We start from the raw sequence: 22943 nt of genomic DNA, 5'->3' as shown, positions 1-22943 counted from the left end.
TTGCATGGTTGTGAAAAATGGGATTGATTTTCACTTAAAATTTATAAGAAATGGTATGTTCTAGATTTTTCAGTCAGCTAAAGTCAGGTTACTTTAACACTACTGTCAAAAGTACTAGTCTAAGTTTTTAAGTGATAGGTAAGTTAGAATTGTAGTGACCAGGCTGGCGTTGCCTTTTTAGCATTCTTCAAGGTTACAACTAAAGTATCATGTTTTACAATTAAGTGTCATGTTTTATATTTTACAGAAGATGATCTAAGAAATATAGGACCAGTAGATGCTCAAGTATATCTTGAAGAAATGTCTTGGAATGAAGGTTGGAATTTTTTTTTTCTTTTGACATTAAAAAAATTAGGAATTTTCTATAAGAAAAAAAAACTCATTGGACATTTGGAAATCTTAAAAAGAAATAATAGTGTGGCTTTCTATATATATGTGGTGTTTCTGTTTGGAGTATTTCTGTTTTATTCTAAACTTTATTTATTGACTGATATCCTCCTATGTGACTCATTTCCAGTTATTTTTATATTCTAATTAGATGTTAGGAACATAAAGTTTCATAAGAGTTTTTTGTTGTGTTTTTTACTTTAGTTTTTGCATTACTATGTAGTATTGTAATATGGTAAATAATGTCAAACGATAGTTTTTTTTTTCATTCCTTTTAATGTTGACAAGATGAATTCCTCTTAGAATTTTTATTTTCCCTTTATATATAATCATAAACTGTCAGGGCAGGGCTTTTAAGAGGCTTCTTCTTTTTTTTTTTTTTTAATAACTCTCACATACTGATTGTCTTGTAGGAAGAAAAGAATATCTGCCATTTCCCTTGATGCAACATGAAGTCATGTCTTTTTTACTTTTCTGTTATTAAAATTTTAGAACTTAAATCCAATGTAGTTTCCCCATTCTTCTGATGGTTCCTTGAATTGTTCTGGTTAGACATCATTAAATTGGAAAACACCCTTTACTAAACGGAAGCCATGAGTACCATACTTACTTGTTTCTCTGGGTAAATGAAGAAAATCTTACTATTTCCTAGAATCTTTAGATATTCTTAACCCTTTAACCTTATTGTGCAGCATGAAGTACAAATTCCCTCAAGGTTTATAAAAATCTGCTAATGAGTGTGGATAGGTAGAAGATAAAAACAGAGCCATCTGAAACCAAATTTACTTTTTAAATGGCAAATTCTTAACTTAGTGCCTGTAAGACGTGGGTCACAAGCCATATTGACTTAGAAAGGGAATCACGTCTTTGCCTCTGGGAACATTCTGCCCCCAACTCCTCAAGTGAAATCCTAGAGTAGAAATTCAGTGAATAATTGGTGAAGTTGAGGTTTTGTATAACTGGGGCTCCTAGTGGTGGTGACAGTCTCATTAGAGTAAACAGGAAGAAATACTGTGAAAACAATACACTAGTGACACAGACTTTTCACTGCTAGTTGGTGGGACACTCTAGAACATGTCATTTATCAGGGAGACTTGCCTAACTAAAAAAATATATATGCACATATGTATATATACACATATACTTTTTATTTTTTGCCAAATACACAAACTTGAAAGAGACTAAATATGTTTTGAAAATATAGTTTGTCTCCTTATCAGTTGGTATGTATATGTATGTTTGTATGTGTTTAATGTCTTATTAAATTAGTTCTTGCTATAGTCGATATGGGTAATATATTTTGTATGATAATGTGAAAATACTGAAAACTGGTTTTTATAATTTTTTTTGCCTTTTAAATATATAACAATATAATGTTAAGATCTTAATTTAACATGACAATATGGGCTAGGAGCCTGGAATCCCAGCACTTTGGGAGTCTGAGTTTGGAGAATCGCAGAGGTCAGGAGTTTGAGACCAGCCTGGGCAACATAGGAAGACTCTGAGAACAGATTGTGAGAGCAGGAAAAAAAAAAAATTAAAAACAAAGCAAAACAAAACAAAAAAATAGCAAGACCACATCTGTACAAAAAATTATATATATATATATATGTGTGTGTGTGTGTATATATATATATATACACACACATACATATAAACTTTTAAAAAGAGAAGGAAGAAACATAATATGGATTAGTGTCTTAAGCATCTGTCTGGTCAATAAATACATGGACTTTCTGATACAAGTGAAAATGCTAGCATATGGAAGGAAATGTACAACAAAAAATCATCAAGCGTTATCATCAATGTGTTTTTGCCCCTGGAACTCCCTAAAGTAAACTTGACAGTAAAGAAGATGTAGAAGAATCCAACCCATAGCCAATGAATTAGTAATAAGCAGATACAGTTCATCTTAAAAGTACAGGATGCACTTAGACGCTTAGGTTTTTATAACTAAAGATGGAAATAATTCTAATCTTAATGAGAGAAAATACCGAGCAAGAGCTACATGAAACCATTATTCTTGTAGGAATATTTAAAAACAAATCATAGAAGTTTTGATTTTTTTCCCCAATTAAAAAGAGAAATTTTGGCAGATGAAATTAAATAAAAAGTGTGATCAACTAGGAAAGGAAAAATTTGTTTAAAGATCCCCTTTAGGATCATTTTCAGAATAGCTATGGAAAGTGAAGATCTGGAACAGGAGAAAAGTTCATGAAACCCTATAGGATAGACACAGCCAAATTGTTGGTTGCCTGATCAAAGGGCAGTATGAAATGATCCTTTTTATTATGCTTAAAAGACATATGTGAGTTGTGCAGATATTGAAGCTAATCTTCACCCTTAGTCGTTATACGGCTTGGTCATTTTGTTGGCCTTCATTCAGAGTATTTAAAATGATGGTTTCTGTAAAAGTTATCACCTGGTTAAAAGCTTGATGGTATAATAATAACATAAGCAGAACTTTTACAAGATGTGAATTTTTAGTGAGCATTATTTGGAGTCATCTATGACAAAACTCCACAGTAGCCCATGGTGTCCTCTGTGTCATTTACCAAGAACATGTCAACTCAAATTGTTTTCCAGTGTTCACTGAGGTGGTAAAAAAACAAGGGGGTAGGGGGAGATTTAGCTTAGGAAAATCAATGGTTAGAATATGTACATTTTTAGACAATTTAATAATTAAAAAATTCACTTTCAGAACATGCTCTAGTACGTAGATGTTGGCTTAGGGAAGATGTCTGCATTTTGAATTCAAGATTAAATTATTTTTCTGTATGGAGAACAAAGGCATTGTGGTAAAGAATAAAAAGCTGGATTAGGTGAATGAATTCATTTTCCTTACTGATTAAAAAAGAAAACAAATAAAGTTAAGCTTATTTAATTGCCAGTTTTTCCAAGGCTGAACTTGTAAGAGAGCAGGTACAAGGCAGTTCAATTTTGCTTTTTTACACTACATATATGATATGATCTAAGTATTAATCAAATTTGATAAGTGAATGAAGATATTTGATTGTATGAAATCATGAGTCCTTTGAGACTTATTTTCTAATAATCAGTTATGATGGTGGTAAAATAACGTGATTGATAAGTTATTTTCCTTTGACAGTTACTTCTCAGAGACAGTAAAATGGAATGACCAATGGATCAGAGATTCTTTAAGTCAAAGGGCACAAGCATTTCAAATTCCCAGGAAAATGACACACTTAAAATTTCCACGATTAGGAGCCTAAGTATTGCACTGTATTGCCTCCTTTGGGCATCTCACTTGAGCATTTTGTTGGTTCACGTGTCATTTGTAAAAATCAAACAAACAGAAACACACACATACCCCACAGGATTAAAAAAAAAAAAAAAACCCACCAAAAACCATGGTGCTGTGTTTATAGACTTAAGATTCTTGAAATAGTGTGACACTAGAAGTGTCCAGATGTTGCACTTGATAGTCTGGTTTTCTCTAAAGGATAGACTTCAGGCAGAAGCATCATCTTCCCTAACAGTGAGACAGGTAGGGCTGTTTTTCTTTTTCCTTCGCTGTAATATTTTAGACAAATACATTGTTGAAAAGAATGTAAAATTTATATGAATTTTAAGAAAACAGAAAACTTTAAATAAGTTTCATGGGTTGCTTCTGAGCATGCCCTGTCCTCCCAAAATCCTTGGACTTTTAATTCATAGCTTCAATCCCTCTCCTCTACAGAGAAAGATTCTTTGGTAGGTAATTTTTATAAACATTGCCCCTTTCAAGAAATCCAGTTCTCCTTTAAATACATTTTATCTTTACTGAGCTTCTTTGTTTTGTTTTACAATTTCTATGGAATAAACTCTGTACCTTTTAAGGGTATTAGTGAGGTAGTTACAAGTCTTTGAAACATTATTTTGTTTTCTTTTGCAGATGATCACTCTTTTTATCTGAGTTGCAGATGTGGTGGAAAATACAGTGTTTCCAAGGATGAAGCAGAAGAAGTTAGCCTGATTTCTTGTGATACATGTTCATTAATTATAGAACTCCTTCATTATAACTAAAATTGTTCACAACTTGAAATGCTTTAACTGTGGTAGAGAGACATGATGAGGAGAGGCCATTGGGCTTTGTCCATTCAAGGAAATGGATTTTTTGTCATCCCTATTATTTGCAAAGAAAATATACAATTATCAAGCAGAGACCACCTCAGATTAATAGAGAATGAATATTATTTATTTGTATTTATAATTTAAATTTATAAGTTGTCACAAAAGATTTGATTATATTTGGTGAATTCTCATCTGAGAACTTTATGATGTCATTTTTTTTTCCATGACACAAAATAAGAATTTTCTTAATATGAGCATGTCTCCTCTTTTGAATGGGTAACAGTATCATCATATTCCTTTATAGTTAATAAGTTTCTGATCTAACAGATAATGTTTATAGTTGCTAAAGTTATAGGTCTGTTGTACACCTAGAATCTTTGTGAATAATGTGAGGCCAGTTCTCCCATAAGGAAGGCTAGTTATGGATATTCATAAGGTTATTTCAAAGTTAATGAAGACAAAGTAGCAACTATAGAAAGTGTTGACTCCAATCTTGGCCCTGTATTTCCAAAGCTTGTAAACACTGCCATCTTCAAATTTAAATGTAATTTAGGAAATGGAAGCTTTATTTTTTAATTTTAATTTTTATTTCTTTTTCTAAGAGTCTCACTCCATCGCCCCAGCTGGAGTGCAGTGGCATGATCTCGGGTCCCTGTAACCTCCATCTCCTGGGTTCAAGTGATTCTCCAGCCTTAGCCTCCCGAGAAGCTGGATTACATGTGCCCACCACCATGCCCAGCTAATTCTTGTATTTTTAGTAGAGATGGGGTTCCACCATGTTGGCCAGGCTGGTCTCAAACTCCTGACCTCAGGTGATCCACCTGCCTCGACCTCCCAAAGTGCTAGGATTACAGGTGTGAGTCACCATGCCTGGCCTAAGTTTTCTCAGTAGAGACAGGATTTCATCATGTTGGCCAGGCTGGTCTTGAACTCCTGGCCTCAAATGATCCACCCATGTCAACCTCCCAAAGTGCTAGGATTGCAGGCGTCAGCCACCGTGCCCGGCCAGAAGCTTTTTAAAAAATGATTTGAAATAGGTGCATTATTTCTCTATTTTGGAGTATTAAGATATAATATTGGGGCCAGGCATGGTGGCTCACATCTGTAATCCCAGCACTTTGGGAGACTAAGGCAGGTGGATCACCTTTGGTCAGGAGTTCAAGACCAGCCTGGCCAACATGGTGAAACCCCATTATCTAAATAATTTTTTAAAAAATTAGCCAGTCATGTTGGTGCATGCCTCTGGTCCTAGCTACTCGGGAGGCTGAGGCACAAGAATCGCCTGAACCCAGGAGGGAGAGGCTGCAGTGAGCAGAGGTTGTGCCACTGCACTGCAGCCTGGGCTACAGAGCAAGACTCTGTCTCAAAAAAAAAAAAAAAAAAAAAAAAAAGATGTAGTATTAATGCCTATATTTATGAAGATGGAGCCATTGCACTGCTGCTCTGATGAAATGAACTTTTATAAAGTATAATTCACTATAGCTAACTATAGATGGCATATGACTTAAAGATGCAGTTTTCTATGTATTTAATATTTTGTGTACAGTAGAAGTCAGAACTCATTTAAAGAACTTTAAGGGATCCTTTAGAAACATTTTTACTTAATTTCAAATGACTGGGCTGAGCATGTAGACTAGCAGCTTTCTATCAAACCTGGCATTGTGAGGTTGAACTTATAAATACGAATAGTTACTACTCTGACTTGCAAATGTAGCTGCTAAAGTATGAGGCATATTTAAGAAGAATAGATTACTTTCATTATACCTATAAGAACAAGAATTCAAAAGTGAGGTAGTCATTCAGGTTCCCCCTCCCAAAGTATTTTTGTATCATAAAATTTAGATGACCTTTTTGGGTTACATTTTTACCTATATATTTTGAACTAACAGAATGTGTGTTGAATATTCTTTACATTTAACAATAAAAAACAACTAAAACTGAATAGCAAATAGTTTATTAGTACATGGTTTCAACGGGAGTAATAAATTCACATGAAAAGGAGACAATAATCAAGTCAAAAGAATAATGATTACTAATCATCAGAAAATCTGTGGCCATTAGGGCTGGCACGTAAAAATCCACAATCACTCAGAGGCCAAATCTGTAAAACCAAAATGAGGTTGAAGACAATTAGTGAAAGTAATGTTATAGTATCATCATAATCCCTTTTGCTGTCCGTCCCTTTATCTCTATGCCAGACAAACACTTTCTCCTTACCATCAATCAAGAATAAAATTTTCCACATCAAAGTAAGATTTGAGAAAATAAACTTATGTGTATATATGTTTAAACTCCAAAGTTTGGAACATTCAAACACTGTACACGAAATTATATGCGTGTGGTGTGTGAATACATATGTATGAATATATGGTCTGTGTTTTCTTTTACTACTCGTAAATAAGAGTTAACTGTATACTTTCAACCAAAGGGGTTTAGGTTTAAGTACTTGAATATGGCATCTGTTTAAATGTAAACAATCTGGTAAATTATCTAACAGCTCCATGTATTCATGTATGTTTTTCTCCTCACTGACTGTGATAAAAAGGAGGGGCCAGTGAAAACAATAATCTTCCCTAACAATCATACATTCACGATAAGTCTACTGACTCATACTACTCAACTGGGGTATCCATACATTACAGGCAGTTTGAATCCAGACCGTTCTTCTGCACATGCTTATTAAAATATGCCCTGCGCAGGATATGAACATGGTTTTAAGAGTTGTCCTAGAGAGAACTGAATTTTTGGAAATTCAAATTAAAGTTTTCTTAGGCTATAGCTAAGGTAGTTTGAATTTTATTATTATCTCTATGGGAGCCGGGGCAATGGGGGAATAAGTCTGCATATGGCTATTAAGTTAAAGCCAACAGGTTCATAAAATATATTCAGTGCAGCAGTTAAATACACTGACAGTCTGAAGACTTCAGAGATCATTTTGAGAGAAACTTTTTTTCTAGCTCAGAAAAGAAACCTTACATTTTAAGCAGAAAATGGTACCTTAAAGAAGATTCGTCCTCTTATTAGTCCATATGGAATAGGTCCATAGTATCTGGAATCTGTAGAATTCTGTAGATTATCACCTTCTAACCAAACATGACCCATTGGCACCTAGAATTAGAGAAGAAATGCAGCCCCTTTAAAAAAGATAAAACCTAATTTGGGTACTATAATTAAAAAGCATGTCATTCAGAGGTAGGGAGAAATGTCCTAAGGTTCTCTTTTATAGAATAGATACAAATCCTAATATTGCATTTTTGCTTTTATTTCTTGCACAATAAAGCAACTTTTACTAAATATCAAAGGTTTCAACTTTTTAAAAAACCTATCTTTTTTCATCATATGGTTCCCAAATACTAATTTGTTATACAAACCTCAAACTGAGGTTATAAGAGATCAAAACAGTGTGACAGGGTCATTAATTTAATAGACTTCAAAAGAGGTCATTAGGATGCTGACTGAAAATGTGCCCTTATGTCTCAATAACAGCATAAGCAGGGCAGCCACTCACTCAGCAACATCCTGGGGCCAATACCAAGGCCAGACCTATTAGAATGCTCATGATGAACTAAATGGTAATTGATTGTGACATCAATTACAAATAATCTCATCATTTTATTGGAGTGGGCTTGTCAGAATTCTAATTAAGATCCCTGTTCTGCCTTTGTACAGGCCATATCTTCAATGCATTATACTTCAATAATGACCATGAAGAACCAGAAGGACCTATTATAAAATCATCAGTTGCAAAATTAATGATGGTGACCTTCTCCTAAATGAAAAGACTGTTTCCTATAATGTTCTATGTATAAACTGGTAAATAACAAGATTTCTACTCAGTGACAATCATATTTAGAACAGAATATGTTGCTTTTTTTTTTTTTTAAAGCCGCCTGCAATATGAGACATTTGCCTATTACTATCTGTTCAATGTAAACTAAAAAACTTACTTTCCAGAAACAATCTTTAAAATTGCTTTTTAAAAGTTTTTATTTTACAGTTTTGTTACCTAAGACAGTTGAATTATTGACCAGACCAAAATGATCTATATATGGGGAAGGAATTTATTTTCACTAATTTGACTGGTTTTACTTGTAAACCTTTTATGAAGAAAAATATCACTACTGGGTTTAATAAGAGATAATGCAACTCTTTTTTAAATCACAAATTACTTTCTGGAAAAGTAAATGTATACAAGAATGTAAAATTTGAATTTCATTTACATAAGCGATTTTAAGATTCTGGAAGGTCTTACGTACAAATATTTGCCAAAAACCTCCAAATTAACTCTGCATTTATTAAATGTTAAATCTATTTGTAGAAAAAGGACATAAGTTTACTGAAAGAATATCAGAAAATATATGATCATTCCCTTTTATTATTATTACTGGAACTAGTTTGTCCAAGGGCCAATAGCAAGGCCACTTCTTTGCTATCTAATAAAATAGACATATGTGCAGTGAAGCATAAGACTGCTCTAGTAGAAAAGTGTGTACATCACAGTCATCAAAAAAGGAACAAAATAGTGAATTTGGAAAAGCCATATGTAATAAACATTCTGAAGCGTTAATTTGATGAAGCTATAAGGTGAACATCTTTCATGTTTAAATATCCATGGTTTCTCCCTAAAATGTGTTTTTTCCTGAGTTCTTAAAACAGGTAATGTAAATGAATAAATAAAACCATGTAGTTATGGACATCAGTAAAAGAAAAACATTCTACAAACTAATAAGGCAACATACCAACAATCTAGGAATCTCTTTGTCTGACCATCCCATTGACAGTAAACCAGGATCTGTGGTTTATACATTCCGTCTCCTTATGAAGCTTTCCCTAAACTTGCCTACCCGTACCAACCTGATTGTTTCCAGCTCTTAACATGTAAAGTCAGCCTTGCTTGGGGCCCTACATTATAACCTTTATTATTTTTAACCTGCTTGCCTTTTCTGTCAGTTTTTACTATTTTATACCAGAATAAACCAACAGACAGTAATGCCATGATTTTACTTTTTCGAGTGTTAATGACTTTTATTACATTACAGTTTGGTGCAAAAATAACTGCGGTTTTTGCTGCAAAATAAATTTAATGGCAAAAACCACAATTACTTTTGCACCAGCCTAATAGATTTTTGCCAATATGCTTGGCGAAAAATGATACCTTTGTCTTATGAGTAAGGCTGAATCTCTTCGTGTTTAAGAGGTGTTTAGTTCCTTCTCTGTGATGTATTTTTGCATGTCTTTTGCCATTTGGCTACTGGGTTGATCTCTTTTTTTTCCTTCATTTCATAAGCACTCTTTAAATACTAGGGAGATTAGCCCTTTGTGGTACAAAGAGCAAATATCCCCAGTTTTTCATTTATCAGCTTTTGCTTTCATGTCTTCTGAATTCTGAGTGTTTGTTAGAAAGGTCTCATGGTTTCTTCTTTTACATTTAACTATTTTATTCTTTGGGAGTACATCCTGACAAATGGTTGTAAGGCTTGGATGAATGTTTTTTATTTTTGTAAATAACAACTAATTAATACCTTGGTAATATTTTTCTATGCATTTATTTGATTGTTGGCAGTGTAGAATATTCTTCTGTGTGTTTTCTGATTGCATTTAATATCCAGTGAATAGTCTGTGCCTACTTTTGCATATATTAGTCTTTGGGATCTCAATTGTCCTATCTACGTGTATTTCTTATATAATACAGACAGGATTAATACATTTATCGCAAATACTTTTCCCAATCTGTTTTTTGTCTTTTATATTTATGTTCCACAAAGTTTTTAGTTTTTTATACAGTATTTACTTTTATATCCATTTGCTTTTTAAAAGATGATTTTAATTATTTACAGTACCTAAACCAAAAGTGGAACTCAAATATTTGCTGGTAGTTAAATACTTGTAAGTAGAAATTCTCTGAAAGCACAATGATAACTGCCATTAGGCTAGGTCACTTCTGTAGCAGTTATGACCTGAGTTTCTTTCAAATTAGCGATGTACGATGAAGTATCATCTCTGGAGTAATTTTTCCTTTTTTTTTTTTGGAAACAGAGTCTTGCTCTGTCACCCAGGCTGGAGTGCAGTGGCGCGATCTCAACTCACTGCAACTTCCACCTCCTGGGTTCAAGCAGTTCTGCCTCAGCCTGCCAAGTAGCTGGGATTAGAGGTGCCCACCACCACACCCAGCTAATTTTTCTATTTTAGTAGAGACAGGGTTTCACCATGTTGGCCAGGCTGGTCTTGAACTCCTGACTTCAAGCAACCCACCCACTTTGGCCTCCCAAGGTGGTGGGATTACAGGCGTGAGCCAACACGCCCAACCATCGCTGGAGTATTATAATTAACAACTACAGAAAGTAATCGTCTAAAAAAAAAAAAAAACCTAGAACATATCACCAGGAGCCTTTCATTTGATACTTAAAATAAGCTGTAAAGTACTAAATTTGATATTTAGTCAAGAAAAAAGAAATAGGTTCAAATATGAGACATGCTAACTCCTCGTTATCTGAAATCCACACACGTTAATGACCATGCATCCATTTACAGTAAAGGGATAATGCCTACATCTCACAGAGTTAACACTTGATGTAGAGTACACAAATCAAGGAAACAGCTGTATCACTGATGTTACCTTTAATCTAACAAGATCTCTATAAACAAGAAAACCTCTAAGTACAGATCTTTTAAAATCAAAGCAGTCACCTTTGCTGATCCACCTCTATAAATTACAGGTTGAGTATCTCTTATCTGAAATGCTAGAGACCAGAAGTGTTTCAGGTTTCAGATATTTAGATTTTGGAATATTTGCATATACATGAGATATCCAAGGGAAGAGACCCAAGTCTAAACGTGAAATCCATTTATGTTTCATATATACCTTATACACATAGTCTGAAGGTAATTTTATACAATATTTATAATTTGTCCAAGGAACAAAGTTTTGACTGTGTTTTGACTATGACTTGTCATGTGAAGTCATATGTGGAATTTTCCACTTGTGGCATCACACAGGCACTCAAAAAGTTTCAGAGTTTGGAGCATATTGGATTTCATATATTTGGCTTAGGGATGCTCAACCCATGCTCAGTTTACCAGTACAAAAAATTATGTTTGCAATTACTCCTCCTTCTAAAAATATAATTATTTTTGGTATGGGGGAAAAGAGTGAATACTTCATCTCACTTTAAAAATCAACTTACAGAGGTATATTTTATATACAGTAAAATGAACCTGTTTTAACTTTTGACACAAGTTTTGAAAAATGTACATACCCATCTAACCACAACCACAATGATACAGGATGTTTCTTCTATGCTGAAAAGTTCCCTTCTGTTCCTTTGTAGTCAGTTTCCTATCGCCATGCCTAGACCCAGTCAACCAGTGATCTGCTTTCTGTTACTAGAGAGTAGTTGTGCCTGTTGCTTAATTTCATATAAATGGAATTACAAGGTACCTATTTTGTGTCTGCCTTCTTTGGCTTAGCAAGATTTTATGATTAATCTATGTTGTATGTAGAAGTCATTCATTTTTTACTTCTGAGTATTCCACTGTAAACCACAATGTTTATCTATGAACCTGGAGGTGGATACTTGGGTTGTTTGCAGTTTGGCGCTAGTAAAAATAAAGCACTCTGAACATTCATGTACAAGTCTTACTTCTTTTCAGTAAATATCTAAGGGTGGAATTTCTGGGCCATCAGTAAGTCTATGTTTAACCTTAAAGAAACTACCAAACTTTTTCAAAGTGATACTATTATATACTCCCAACAACCAATGTATGACTGTGTTCCTGTTCCACTACCTCTCCAGCACTTGGTATTATCAGTTTTTAAATGTTTTGCCATTCTAGTAGGTGAAGGATATTAAATTGTGGTTTTAATTTGCACTTCTCTGATGAAGGCATTTTTCCATTGTGCATATTAGTATTATCTTTCATGAAGTATCTATTAAAATATTTTGGCCATTTTAAAAATAGGTTATCTTCTTATTCATTGTACCAGTCCTTTATTTACCATGGATACAAGTCCTTTGATGGGACTGCAAATATTTTCTCCCAGTCTGCATCTTTTTAAATGATGTTTTGACAAGCAACAGTTTTTAATGTTGCTGAGGTCCAATTCATAATTTTTTTCCTATTGTGTTTTGTCCTTTTGGTGTCCTAAGAAATCTTTACCTGCCCCCAAATTATGAACATATTATACTATCTTCTACAAATTTTATAGCTTTAGCTTTGATTAGGTATGTGAACCATTTTGAGATAACTTCTGACATGATGTGAAGTATTTGTTGCATCTGTTTTTGTTTCCTTTTTTCCTTTCTATTGGATTATTTTTCTGAATTTCATTTTGTTTATTCGGGTGCCATATTTAATATAGATCTTATTCTTGAAGTTGTTACTCCAGGGTTTACAATATGCATCATTAATTACAGTCCACCTTTTCTTAAGGTATAACTATCTTCACATATTATACCACTTCATGTAAGTAGTAATAAAGGAAATAATTTTGCAACAGCATATTTTCATCCTTACCAGTGAATACAGAATTCTGGATTGACAGTGTTTCCCCACTTAAAACTTTAAAGTCTTCATTTTGTTTTCTTCTTGCTGTTTTTTATAATAGATCAGCAGAAATTCCTTATTCTCAGTTGTATGTAATATATTTTTCTCTGGTGGTTTTTAAGATTTTCTCTGTCTTCCCTGGTTTGATTTTCCTTGTATTTGGCCAGAACTTCTTTCTGTACTTCTTGGATCTCTGATTTATCATTTTGGACAAAATTGGAAAAAAATGTATAGCTCAACTTCTCTTCTACCCACTACCCTGGGGCTTCCATAGCCTTCATGTTAATCTGCTTGACCTGTCCTATGGGTTATTCTTTTTATTTTCTTCCAGCCTTTTTTCTTTCCTTCAGCTTGTGTACTTTTCATTGCTGCCTTCAAATTCCCAGAACTTTTCTTTTGTAGTTTCTAATCTACTACTGTAAAGACCACCAAATGTATTCTTAAGCTCTAAAAATTACATTTGGTTCTTTCTTATACCATTTACTTCCTCAATATGTTCATCTCTAGATCCTCAAAAATAGTTAGAATTGGTGTTTTAGAGTGCTTCTCTGCTAGTTTCATAATTTCTGTCATTTCTGGGTCTATTTAACTGATTTACTTTTGATTATGTGTTACATTTTCCTGCTTCTTCACATATGTGGTAATTTCTGATAAAACTGGACACTCATTTGCTGAGTAGATTTTGTTGTCTGTTTTTATAGAGTGTTGAATGTTGAGGGAGTCTGGTTTCTGTGAGGTAGTTAAGTTAGCGGCAGTCACCTTATTCCTTTCAAGCCTTGTTTATAAGCCTGCTACGTTGGGTCTCTATCTTACATTTTATCTTAAGGGCTATTTTAGTCCTACTACTAAGGCTTGATTTTTCCAGAGTCTCTACTGAATGTTCTGGATATCAACAAGATCTGTCCACGCTGGCTGGTCAGAACACAAATGTCTCTCAGCTCTGTGTGAGTTATGGGACTTTTTTGGTTTAGAGCTCCCCAGTAGTCATTCATTACTCAGTCTCTTTAAGTTTCACCATAAGCAGGCACAATTTAGTATTGAGCCCAAAAGCCAAAGGAATATCTACGTAGATTTCTGAAGATCTTTCTGTAGCTCTTTCCTTCATGGTAGTCGGATATTTATAAATCCCAACCACTTAAGCATACCTGTACCCCAGTCTTTGTCTCAACTCAGCAAGACCACCTGTGGTTTGCTTGACTTCCCCTCCTTGTACTGTTGTCTGAAAACTGCTTTAAGACAGAAGTTGGGGCAAGTAGAGGCTCATTTTGTTTCCTTTCTCTCAAGGATCAATTTCATACTGTCTGCTATGCAATGTATTAAAACAGTTGTTTCACATATTTTTGTCCAGTTTTCTAGTTTTTTTATGGCAGGAGGGCAAGTTCATGACCAGTTATTCCATCACTGCCAGAAGCAGATGTTCAAATTACATAATTTAAAAAAAAATTTTTGAGACAAAATGTCACTCTGTCGCCCAGGCTGGAGTGCAGTGGTGCGATCTTAGCTCACTGCAACCTCTGCCTCCCGGGCTCAAGCGATTCTCCTGCCTCAGCCTCCCGAGTAGCGAGGATTACAGACATGCACCACCACGCCCACCTAATTTTTGTATTTTTAGTAGAGATGGGGTTTCATCTCTGTTGGCCGGGCTGATCTCAAACTCCCGGCCTCAAGAGATCTGCCCGCCTCGGCCTCCCCAAGTACTGGGATTACACCCATGAGCCACTGTGCCCAGCCTTCAAATATATATTTTTTAGCATACTTGGAACAATATAAAGAGAATCATTTCAGTGAAGACTAAAATTTTTGGTGAAGTGTGCTTTGGCATCTCCATCTTGCATCCCCTTCAGTGGCGTCTCCTTTATGTTGTTTTACCCTTTCCCGATCAAAATCTCCAGAAAAGATTTGCCAAACTCAACAGGTAATTATTTACAAACAAGGAAATTCACTATGGTATTTTCTGCATCTCAAGACTGGCAATGGTATAAATGTTCCTCAGTAGGCAGAGATTAAATAGAATATCTTTCTTTTATCTATTAGTAAACAGCCAGTAAAAATAAATACATAAAACTAATGGATTAACCTACTAGTTGTCAGTAAGTTGAAAATTCAAACCAGATAATAGAAAAAAGAATTCTATAGCAATATTATAATAATAAAATGAACGGGATAAAATGGTAGATTAACATGTATTTTTCTTTCCTTTTTTGTGCTCACAGAGACATAATAAAATGTGTTTTTTTAAAAGCTATAACTTTACAACTAAGGCTGAAAACCACTCTAATAAACACATTTATATTAAATGTTTTGCAAATGGCCCAAAATGGAAATCCCTAATGCTATGTCTTTGTTCACTACGTCTCATAATCAAAATTTTTAAGTTGGATTTTGTACTCTTGTAAATATGCCATGCCATTTTGAATGAATACATAAGACTGAATATATGAATATATGTTTTCATGAATGCCATAAACTGTTTTAATTTTGCCCAAACCTGAATTCTCCATGTGTCTGAGATATAGCTAACTTTACAGCTAAATTTTAAGGCATGAAGGGACCTTTAAATCATTCTTGTTTTTCCTTTCGACGTCAGAAGTTTACTTCCTGAGCCATGATAAAACCTAATCTCGGGGCTGGACAAAAGAATCAAGCCTCTAGTTCTCAGCTATATTTACTGAGGTCTAGTTAAGTACCTCCTTTTTAGCACAAGCAACAAATGTAATTGCCTCATGGCCTGCGGGTGTCCATTTAACAAAAGAGGCTTTTGTGAGGCAATCCACAGGTGTTACCTTTCTTGATTCAAGTGAAATCTGATGAAAGGGTCCACAATATCAAATAACACATTTACTAAACTGCAATCAAATTCATTTATTTGATGAGGCAAATAACATCTAATTAAGAAAAGTTCTGGCTAAAAAATATTTGTATGTTTGACCTTCAAAAGTTTCAAAAACCAGAAAATCCTAAGAACAGACTGTTTTTAATTAACACTTTATTTGCCATATATTTTATTGTTTACAACCAGCAATGGTAGGGTTTGCATTGGCCCTATTGCTCATACGTCTTTAATGGTTCTAAAATGACTGTAAAGACAACGAAACAATAGTCTGAAATAAACAAACATAAATTATGAGGCAAGGTGAGGAACAGTTTTTAGAATTCTTTTTTTAATGATTATTTTTTCATTTTCCTGTAATGTACAAGAAAAAGTGCACACATTTATGAAAGCAATCAGATAGTCTTTTTTGCTTCTATTTAGTAAAAACAAATGACAGTGATAAATCAACAATACGCTAGTCTCAAAAGTATTTCATTTTGCATGTGTTTCAAAGATTTTATTTTGTGCTTAATGGAATAATCAGTGGGCTATAAAATGCATAATTCCCTTGCCTATGAAAAAAGTCCATATGATGAATGTACATTCAAAAGATGTGATTTTAGTCCAATAATTAATACTATGTAATTGTTTTTTATCTTACTATCTTACGAGAAAGCAGTATCAAGTTACTACACCTCCTATGTGGCCACTGTATATTCTGCTTAATCATGATTTATGTAACCAAAGTGTGGCCATAGTAAGATCCTATGCACACGAACTACTAGATATAATATTTGAAAATGAATAATTTATTAATATTATTCTAAAAAGATATCATAAAACCCAATTTGTTTGAGTCATGCAACAGCAAAATTGGAAGCACCATCAGTAAATCGTTGGTAACCTTTCCTGTAATGCCAGCAGAAGCTATAAACAAAAACACATGTAAAAAAGTGAAGAATTAAATTCTGAGATACAATAAATAGAACAGACTTTTAGAACACCAAGGTGAGAAAACATTAACCTTTAATTTTTAAAAACGGGAGTGTCTCAAATGTCAGTTCTGGGTATCTCTCAAAACAAACTCAAGGAACAGTTTTACTTACTTTCATTGTCATTTTCCTCGCCCTAACTACTTGCCCACATTCTGTCTACCTGAGCTAATTAAGGCAGAGGAGTATCTGGAGTCCTGATAGAAGTGTTTCCAAATGCTAGATGCGTGATAAAGGGATTATAGGGACCAGGCACAGAATAGTTAATACAGTAACCATTTTACTATGTACTATTTCTATGTGGTCCTGCTTCCTTTTCTCGCTTTTAAAATTCAGCCTCATTGCTATCCTATCTACATTGCTGGGAACTGTTATTGCCCTTCCCTCCTTAAAAATGGTGCCACCTTACATTCATAGCCAGTCATCACCAAAGAGGAATTTACACAAAAGTTTCAGTAGGCTACACCTATAGCACTGGGGTTTGAGTAAGGCTTGCTTTACTCAAGCCTCAACAGGTTCTCTTTCATTATTGAGCTTCTCCCTGCTGAGTAGGTTTAAAGCTTAGTCTAAGGCTTGACTTGCTCATTCTCGTGGCGATTGCAACATAAGCTCTTTCATTTTTTCCCTAAGCTCTCAATACCTCCATCTAGTCTCAATAGTAACCTCTGGTGGGTTGTTTAGGATAGTGGTTAAAAATACAGTCCACACAGTCACACATAGTCCTGAGTTCCAAATACAGCTCTGCATACTAGGTATGCACCTTGGGCAAGTTATTTAAACCTCATCTATACAACTGAGACTAATACCTTACAGAAATACTATGAGAATCAAATGAAACAAGACTCCTGGCACCCAGGAAGCAGTCAATAAGAGCACTTACTAGCAGCTGCCACATTTGCCAGTGTGAATTATGTCTATTGGGCTTTCTTTGTCCCTGGTTTCCTAGGCAGTCTACCCAGATCTCTGCAAAGTTAACTGTGCTTTGCTATTTTACTTTATGTTTCTGGTTATTTTCTTTTATACTATATTAAATTATATATAGCTCTGGTGTTAACCAAGTCTTCTACTTGAATCCAATATAATTAAAAATGTACATTAATTATGAGTAAGTACATCAATTATGCCACCTAATTTAATGAAATTCAGTTTTTACGATAAAGTCATCCTAGATTAGCAGTAAAAACTAACATTTCTATTTTTTTTTTTTTTTTTCTGAGACGGAGTCTTCCTCTGTTGCCCAGGCTGGAGTGCCATGGCGCAATCTTGGCTCACTGCAACCTCCACCACCTGGGTTCAAGCAATTCCCCTGCCTCAGCCTCAAGAGTAGCTGGGATTACAGGCGTGTGCCACCACGCCTGGCTAATTTTTGTATTTTCAGTAGAAACGGAGTTTCACTATGCTGGTCTCGAACTTAAATGGGCATGTTCATCAAGCAATGTTTATTAAATATTGAATGCTTAGGCCCTTATCAAGCATCCACTTCTTTAGAACCATTTACCAACTAGTCAGAATGTAGGAGATGGAGAAGAGGGTTGGGACTGAAGCCAGTTTATAGGCCTTTCTATCCACGCCTCCCAATACTATTGTCCCAGTCTTTTACCTCTGTCTCTTTGTAAATACAATGTTACCTGCTATTTTGAGATTCGGATTTAAAAGAAGCACTTTATATTCTCATTCTAAGACTATCTCTGCACTTTCACTTTAATACAGCTTGATCTATATACTTGCTCTCCTTCCAGAGGATGAGCCCAACTTAATTCAACAAAGGGTATTTCAGAGTGTAGTAGAAAATGGTGGTATTACAATAATGAGTTTTCTCATGCTCTCAGAAAAACAGTTCTAAACAGTAAATCAGATTCATACTGTACACAATATGTACTAATATGTTTCCACCAAAAGTTTTATTCCTAGCACTCCACTTAATTCTTCCTAAAATCCAAACTCATCCTATATGGATTTATTGCTACAGATGAATCTCTGTACCTCTTTTCAATCTCCTGTTGTTTCTGTGCATAGCTGCTTAATATAGAGATTGGCTAGAAAAACAGATTTATATCTGAAAGGGTATTCGAAATAGATTACCAGTAGAAAGGCTGCCATACTGCAAAAAGAAATGACTAAAATTAAATATGTAGGTCTTTTTGTACTTGATGTTACTGATGCATTTTTTTAGAAACAGGCATTGTTGAATACATTTGACAGACACTTCTCCTGCTTGTGTTGTACTCATCAAAACACAACTCTAATGTACCAAACCCAGCAGATTATTTAGAATAAAATCTAGCTTTGCGAATACAAAATTGCAAATTAGGCAGGTGGATGACAGATGACTTTTTTTTTTTTTTTTGAGACAGAGTCTCTATTGCCTAGGCTGGAGTGCAGTGGCATGAGACAGATGGCATTTTTTAGTGATGATGCATGATACAAAGAGAATAGCTGAAGATCTTTAAAAAGTAAGAATGATCTAGGGCTAAGCTCATCAAAACACTGTTTTGACTAGGAGACAGAAACAGACTATGGACATCAAGGAGGGAACAGCAAAGCATCCTGATGTCATCTGGGGAAAGCGGTACTTTTTTGCTACTTGCTATAAAATTTAATTGCCACAGTATTAATTTAAAATATCATCTACCTTAAACTTATTAGTAGACTTCCACACTTGTCCAAAATTTTATATATCTTCTTTCCATTTCCCAAATTAACATCTCCCCCAACAACACTATTTTATTGTACCACCCACCCTGTGGCAAAAACCAACAACTTGGGTGTTATTTTTAAGCCCTTCAATTCCCTTTCTTCCAGCATCCAATCTTGTCTAGATTATTTCCTTAATCTTTCTGCAATCTTTGTACTTCTTTCTGTTCTCGATGTTATTATTTCAGTTTTGCCTCATTCACAGCCTATTAACTGGTCTCTCTGCCTCCAGGCTCTCCTAATCCTAGCCATCCTCTATTAGTCTACACTAACATCAGAATGGCCCCACAGAAACTAAATAAAAACTAAGCCTGATCATGTTATTCCCCTGCTTGAAACATAAAAGTAACTGAGCCTTGTTTACTTATTATTTTTAGGGATGGGTCTTGCTATATTGCCCAGGTTGACCTTGAGCTTCTGGGTTCAAGCCATCCTCTCACGTAACCGACTACCATGCTTGGCTTCTACCTTTCATTTTTATCTCTTCTTACTACTCATCCCTCCTACTATATGTGCTATACACTGGAACTCTTATCTTTGGCAGTTCCTCAAAAGCACAATGCTATACTCACTTCTAGGCCTTCAGAATAGGCTGCGTGCTTTGACTAACTCCTACTTACCTTTTAAAACTTCAACTCAGGTTTCACCTTCCCATTCTGGAATAATCCCATCTAACCCAGTCTGGATAAATATCCTTATGTCTTATCAAAGCACCTTGTGCATAATTCTATCATACCATACTGTAATTTTGTCTATTCTTCCAACTTAACTATAACCCCCTGAAGTTACACTGTCCAATATGGCAGCCACTAGTCATATATGTGGCTATCTAAATTTTAAAATTACATAAAATTAAGAATTCAGTTCCTCAGACACATTAGCCATGCTTCATGTGCTCAACAGCCATATGTGTCTAGTGGCTCCCATATCAGACAGCACAGATACAGGATATTTCCATTATTTCAGAAAGTTCTATTGGTGTTGCTGGGGCAAAGATGACTACCCTAACATGTAATGGCCCTCAAGTAAGTGCTCAGTGTCTGTGGAATTAATGAATGCACACATCAAAAAAGAAAGTTGAGAGGTTAATGTCTGGCAAATTTTGTATACTTCTATAGCCTCCTGAAAGCTTTTTAAGTCTTCTCTCCCAGTCTACCCTTAGATGTCCCCCCTCCCAAGTCCAGTGGTCTGGCCACTTCTGAGGCAGCCTCATTAAGGAAGATGTGTGAGTGCTGGGATTGGTCTGGGGTCAGAAGTCCATTATCAGTCTCAGTCTGTGTCCCTAGACCTACTTTGACTTTCCTTACACTGGGAAGTCCGGTCAAATTTCAAGTCTCTTTAGACAACAGAAGGTTTCTCTAATCCTTCTTGCTTTCAAGAATCATACATAATGTACACAAAGTAGACGAGAATCTTAAGTTGCATCCAAGAATTTTAAATCACCTATAATTTTAAGTACTTTGTTAAATACTGCTTAGTCTCCTTTCCTTGTTAGCTCTGCATTTGTGTTTAGTTGGATACAAGCACTAGCTATGCCATACTAAGTGATTTATACATTTTCTTAAAGTAATTATGAAAATTCTATCCCAGGAGGAAAACACTCTAATGTCCAGGTTGGCAGTGCAATAACTTGTAATGCCAATATTTTCTTGCTAATTTAATATCTTTAGCCATTTTATAATATACATACCTGCTTTTATATGTTTTTCCTCTTTTTCATTCTTGTTTCAGGTAGAGGATTGTTTGGTTTGGTGAGAATACTTTTATGGGCTAAGATGAAGTTGTTCACAAAAACCTGTCAAATTTTAATTACCCAAAGTGATAACATCAAAACTTCATTTACTTGCTTATTCCAAAAGAGTTGAATATATTGCACCTACTCAACAGCAGTTTTTCCAGCAGACCTAGTAAAGACTGTTTTAGCATCTGGGCGCAGTAGCTCATGCCTGTAATCCCAGCACTTTGGGAGGCCGAAGCAGACGGATCACTTGAGGTCAGGAGTTTGAGACCAGCCTGCCCAACATGGTGAAACCCTGCCTCTACTAAAAATACAAAAATTAGCTGGGCATGGTGGCAAGCGCCTGTAGTCCCAGCTACTCAGGAGGCTGAGGCAGGAGAATTGCTTGAACCTGCAAGGCAGAGGTTGCAGTGAACTGACATTGTACACTGCACTCCAACGTGGGTGACAGAGTGAGACTCTGTCTCTGAAAGAAAATAAATAAATAAATAAAAAAGATTGTTTTAGATTAGGAAGCCACATAACACTTGGAATATATTCTCCTTACTACCAACAGAGTTTGGAGTCTGGTACAGATGCTTACACTGAACACCTGTGTTACAAACAAATTTTGTTCTTTGATTTCTGCAAATGACTTTGAAGCAACTTTAAAGTACAGAAGTCCCACATAACTTGCAGATAAAAATACATACAATATTTTCATTTTACTCAACTGTATCCTGCCTCTCTAGATTCATACCAATGGCACCAACTTTCTAACTTTTGAGTGGTTAAAATATTTCTAGGTGAGCAACACATACAAATTTCTGGACAACCTGCTACTCTTTCAATAGAAATGTTGATCTTCATATATACATTTTTTCAAACATATGAAAGTAAAATATACCACTACAAAATAGGATTCTTATAAACTACATATTACTGTTAAACTAAGCTCAAATTATTCTGAAAATGTTCAGAGAACACATCAGAAAACACTAAGTCGAGGAGCCTCAAAGATTATTCTTTAGTGTTGACATCTGAACAAAAACACTTCAGACTTGTACACAATGAGTGAAATTTATCTTCAGAATCGTGCTAGCTATAGAATGAAAAAGTCACGTCACCTCCGCAGTGAACTTCACTTTAGCAAAAGAGTAAACATATTTCCTCCACATCAGCTGCAATCAAGGCATTAGCAGTATGCCATGATTGATTATCCTAGGAGCCGTTGCTGAGAAATGGATGTGTGGCACAGGTTTTTATCACTATAGTCTGCAAAAAACAAGTCGCTTATTTAGATACCCTAGTTGTAATAAGTGACATTATTAGGCAGTTCTTCTATTTAAATGACATAAGGATTTAGTATATCAGCAGCTTATAATACACAAGCCCTTTCAATCTGATGATTCCTCTCTCTACAGGAAAGTACTTTTTTCTGTTTATAATACAAGTGGTAATAGAAGACCAGATGGTTGACTTTTAGCTAAGGGAAATGACATTTAAACAAATAGAAAGACAGCATTTAGAATATTAAGGGATTCGAACTATAACCTAAATACACAGTATTCATTAAAGGACTATTAGTGTTAACTATATAAAGTGACCATTTTGTAATGCTAATTAGTAAGACTGTTTCTTAGGTTGTCCATCAGTTTTATTTAAATATTATCTAATACACTGTAAAACAGCTTTATTGTTGCCATATTGTTACATTTCCAAG

General features: G+C 34.9%; 2 protein-coding genes across 9 annotated transcripts in view; one reads left to right on the top strand and one right to left on the bottom strand.

Annotated features, from left to right (window-relative positions):
* Window positions 1-10516, top strand: part of DNAJC24 (DnaJ heat shock protein family (Hsp40) member C24) — a 67343-nt gene extending 56827 nt beyond the window's left edge. The window contains exons 4-7 of one of the 3 annotated variants that reach the window (XM_023230309.2): window positions 248-316; window positions 4283-4353; window positions 7948-8033; window positions 8131-10516. In XM_023230309.2, the coding sequence (XP_023086077.1) occupies window positions 248-316; window positions 4283-4353; window positions 7948-8022 (215 nt within the window). In that variant the 3' untranslated portion in view covers window positions 8023-8033; window positions 8131-10516. Of the gene's footprint in view, window positions 1-247; window positions 317-4282; window positions 6830-7947; window positions 8034-8130 lie in introns of those variants that run through there. The other 2 variants (XM_023230310.2, XM_023230311.1) reach the window with 2 other exon arrangements.
* IMMP1L (inner mitochondrial membrane peptidase subunit 1) overlaps window positions 6398-22943 on the bottom strand; it is a 76508-nt gene continuing 59962 nt past the window's right edge. For all 6 annotated transcript variants that reach the window (XM_023230302.1, XM_023230306.1, XM_023230304.1 and 3 more), the window contains 2 exons: window positions 7459-7569; window positions 6398-6562 (listed from right to left, as the gene is read on the bottom strand). In XM_023230302.1, the coding sequence (XP_023086070.1) occupies window positions 6494-6562; window positions 7459-7569 (180 nt within the window). In that variant the 3' untranslated portion in view covers window positions 6398-6493. The remainder of the gene's footprint in view (window positions 6563-7458; window positions 7570-22943) is intronic.

Source organism: Piliocolobus tephrosceles, chromosome 13, assembly GCF_002776525.5.
Source record: "Piliocolobus tephrosceles isolate RC106 chromosome 13, ASM277652v3, whole genome shotgun sequence".
In the NCBI taxonomy this organism is placed as follows: Eukaryota; Metazoa; Chordata; class Mammalia; order Primates; family Cercopithecidae; genus Piliocolobus; species Piliocolobus tephrosceles.
This window is presented reverse-complemented; position numbering and strand designations above follow the sequence as displayed.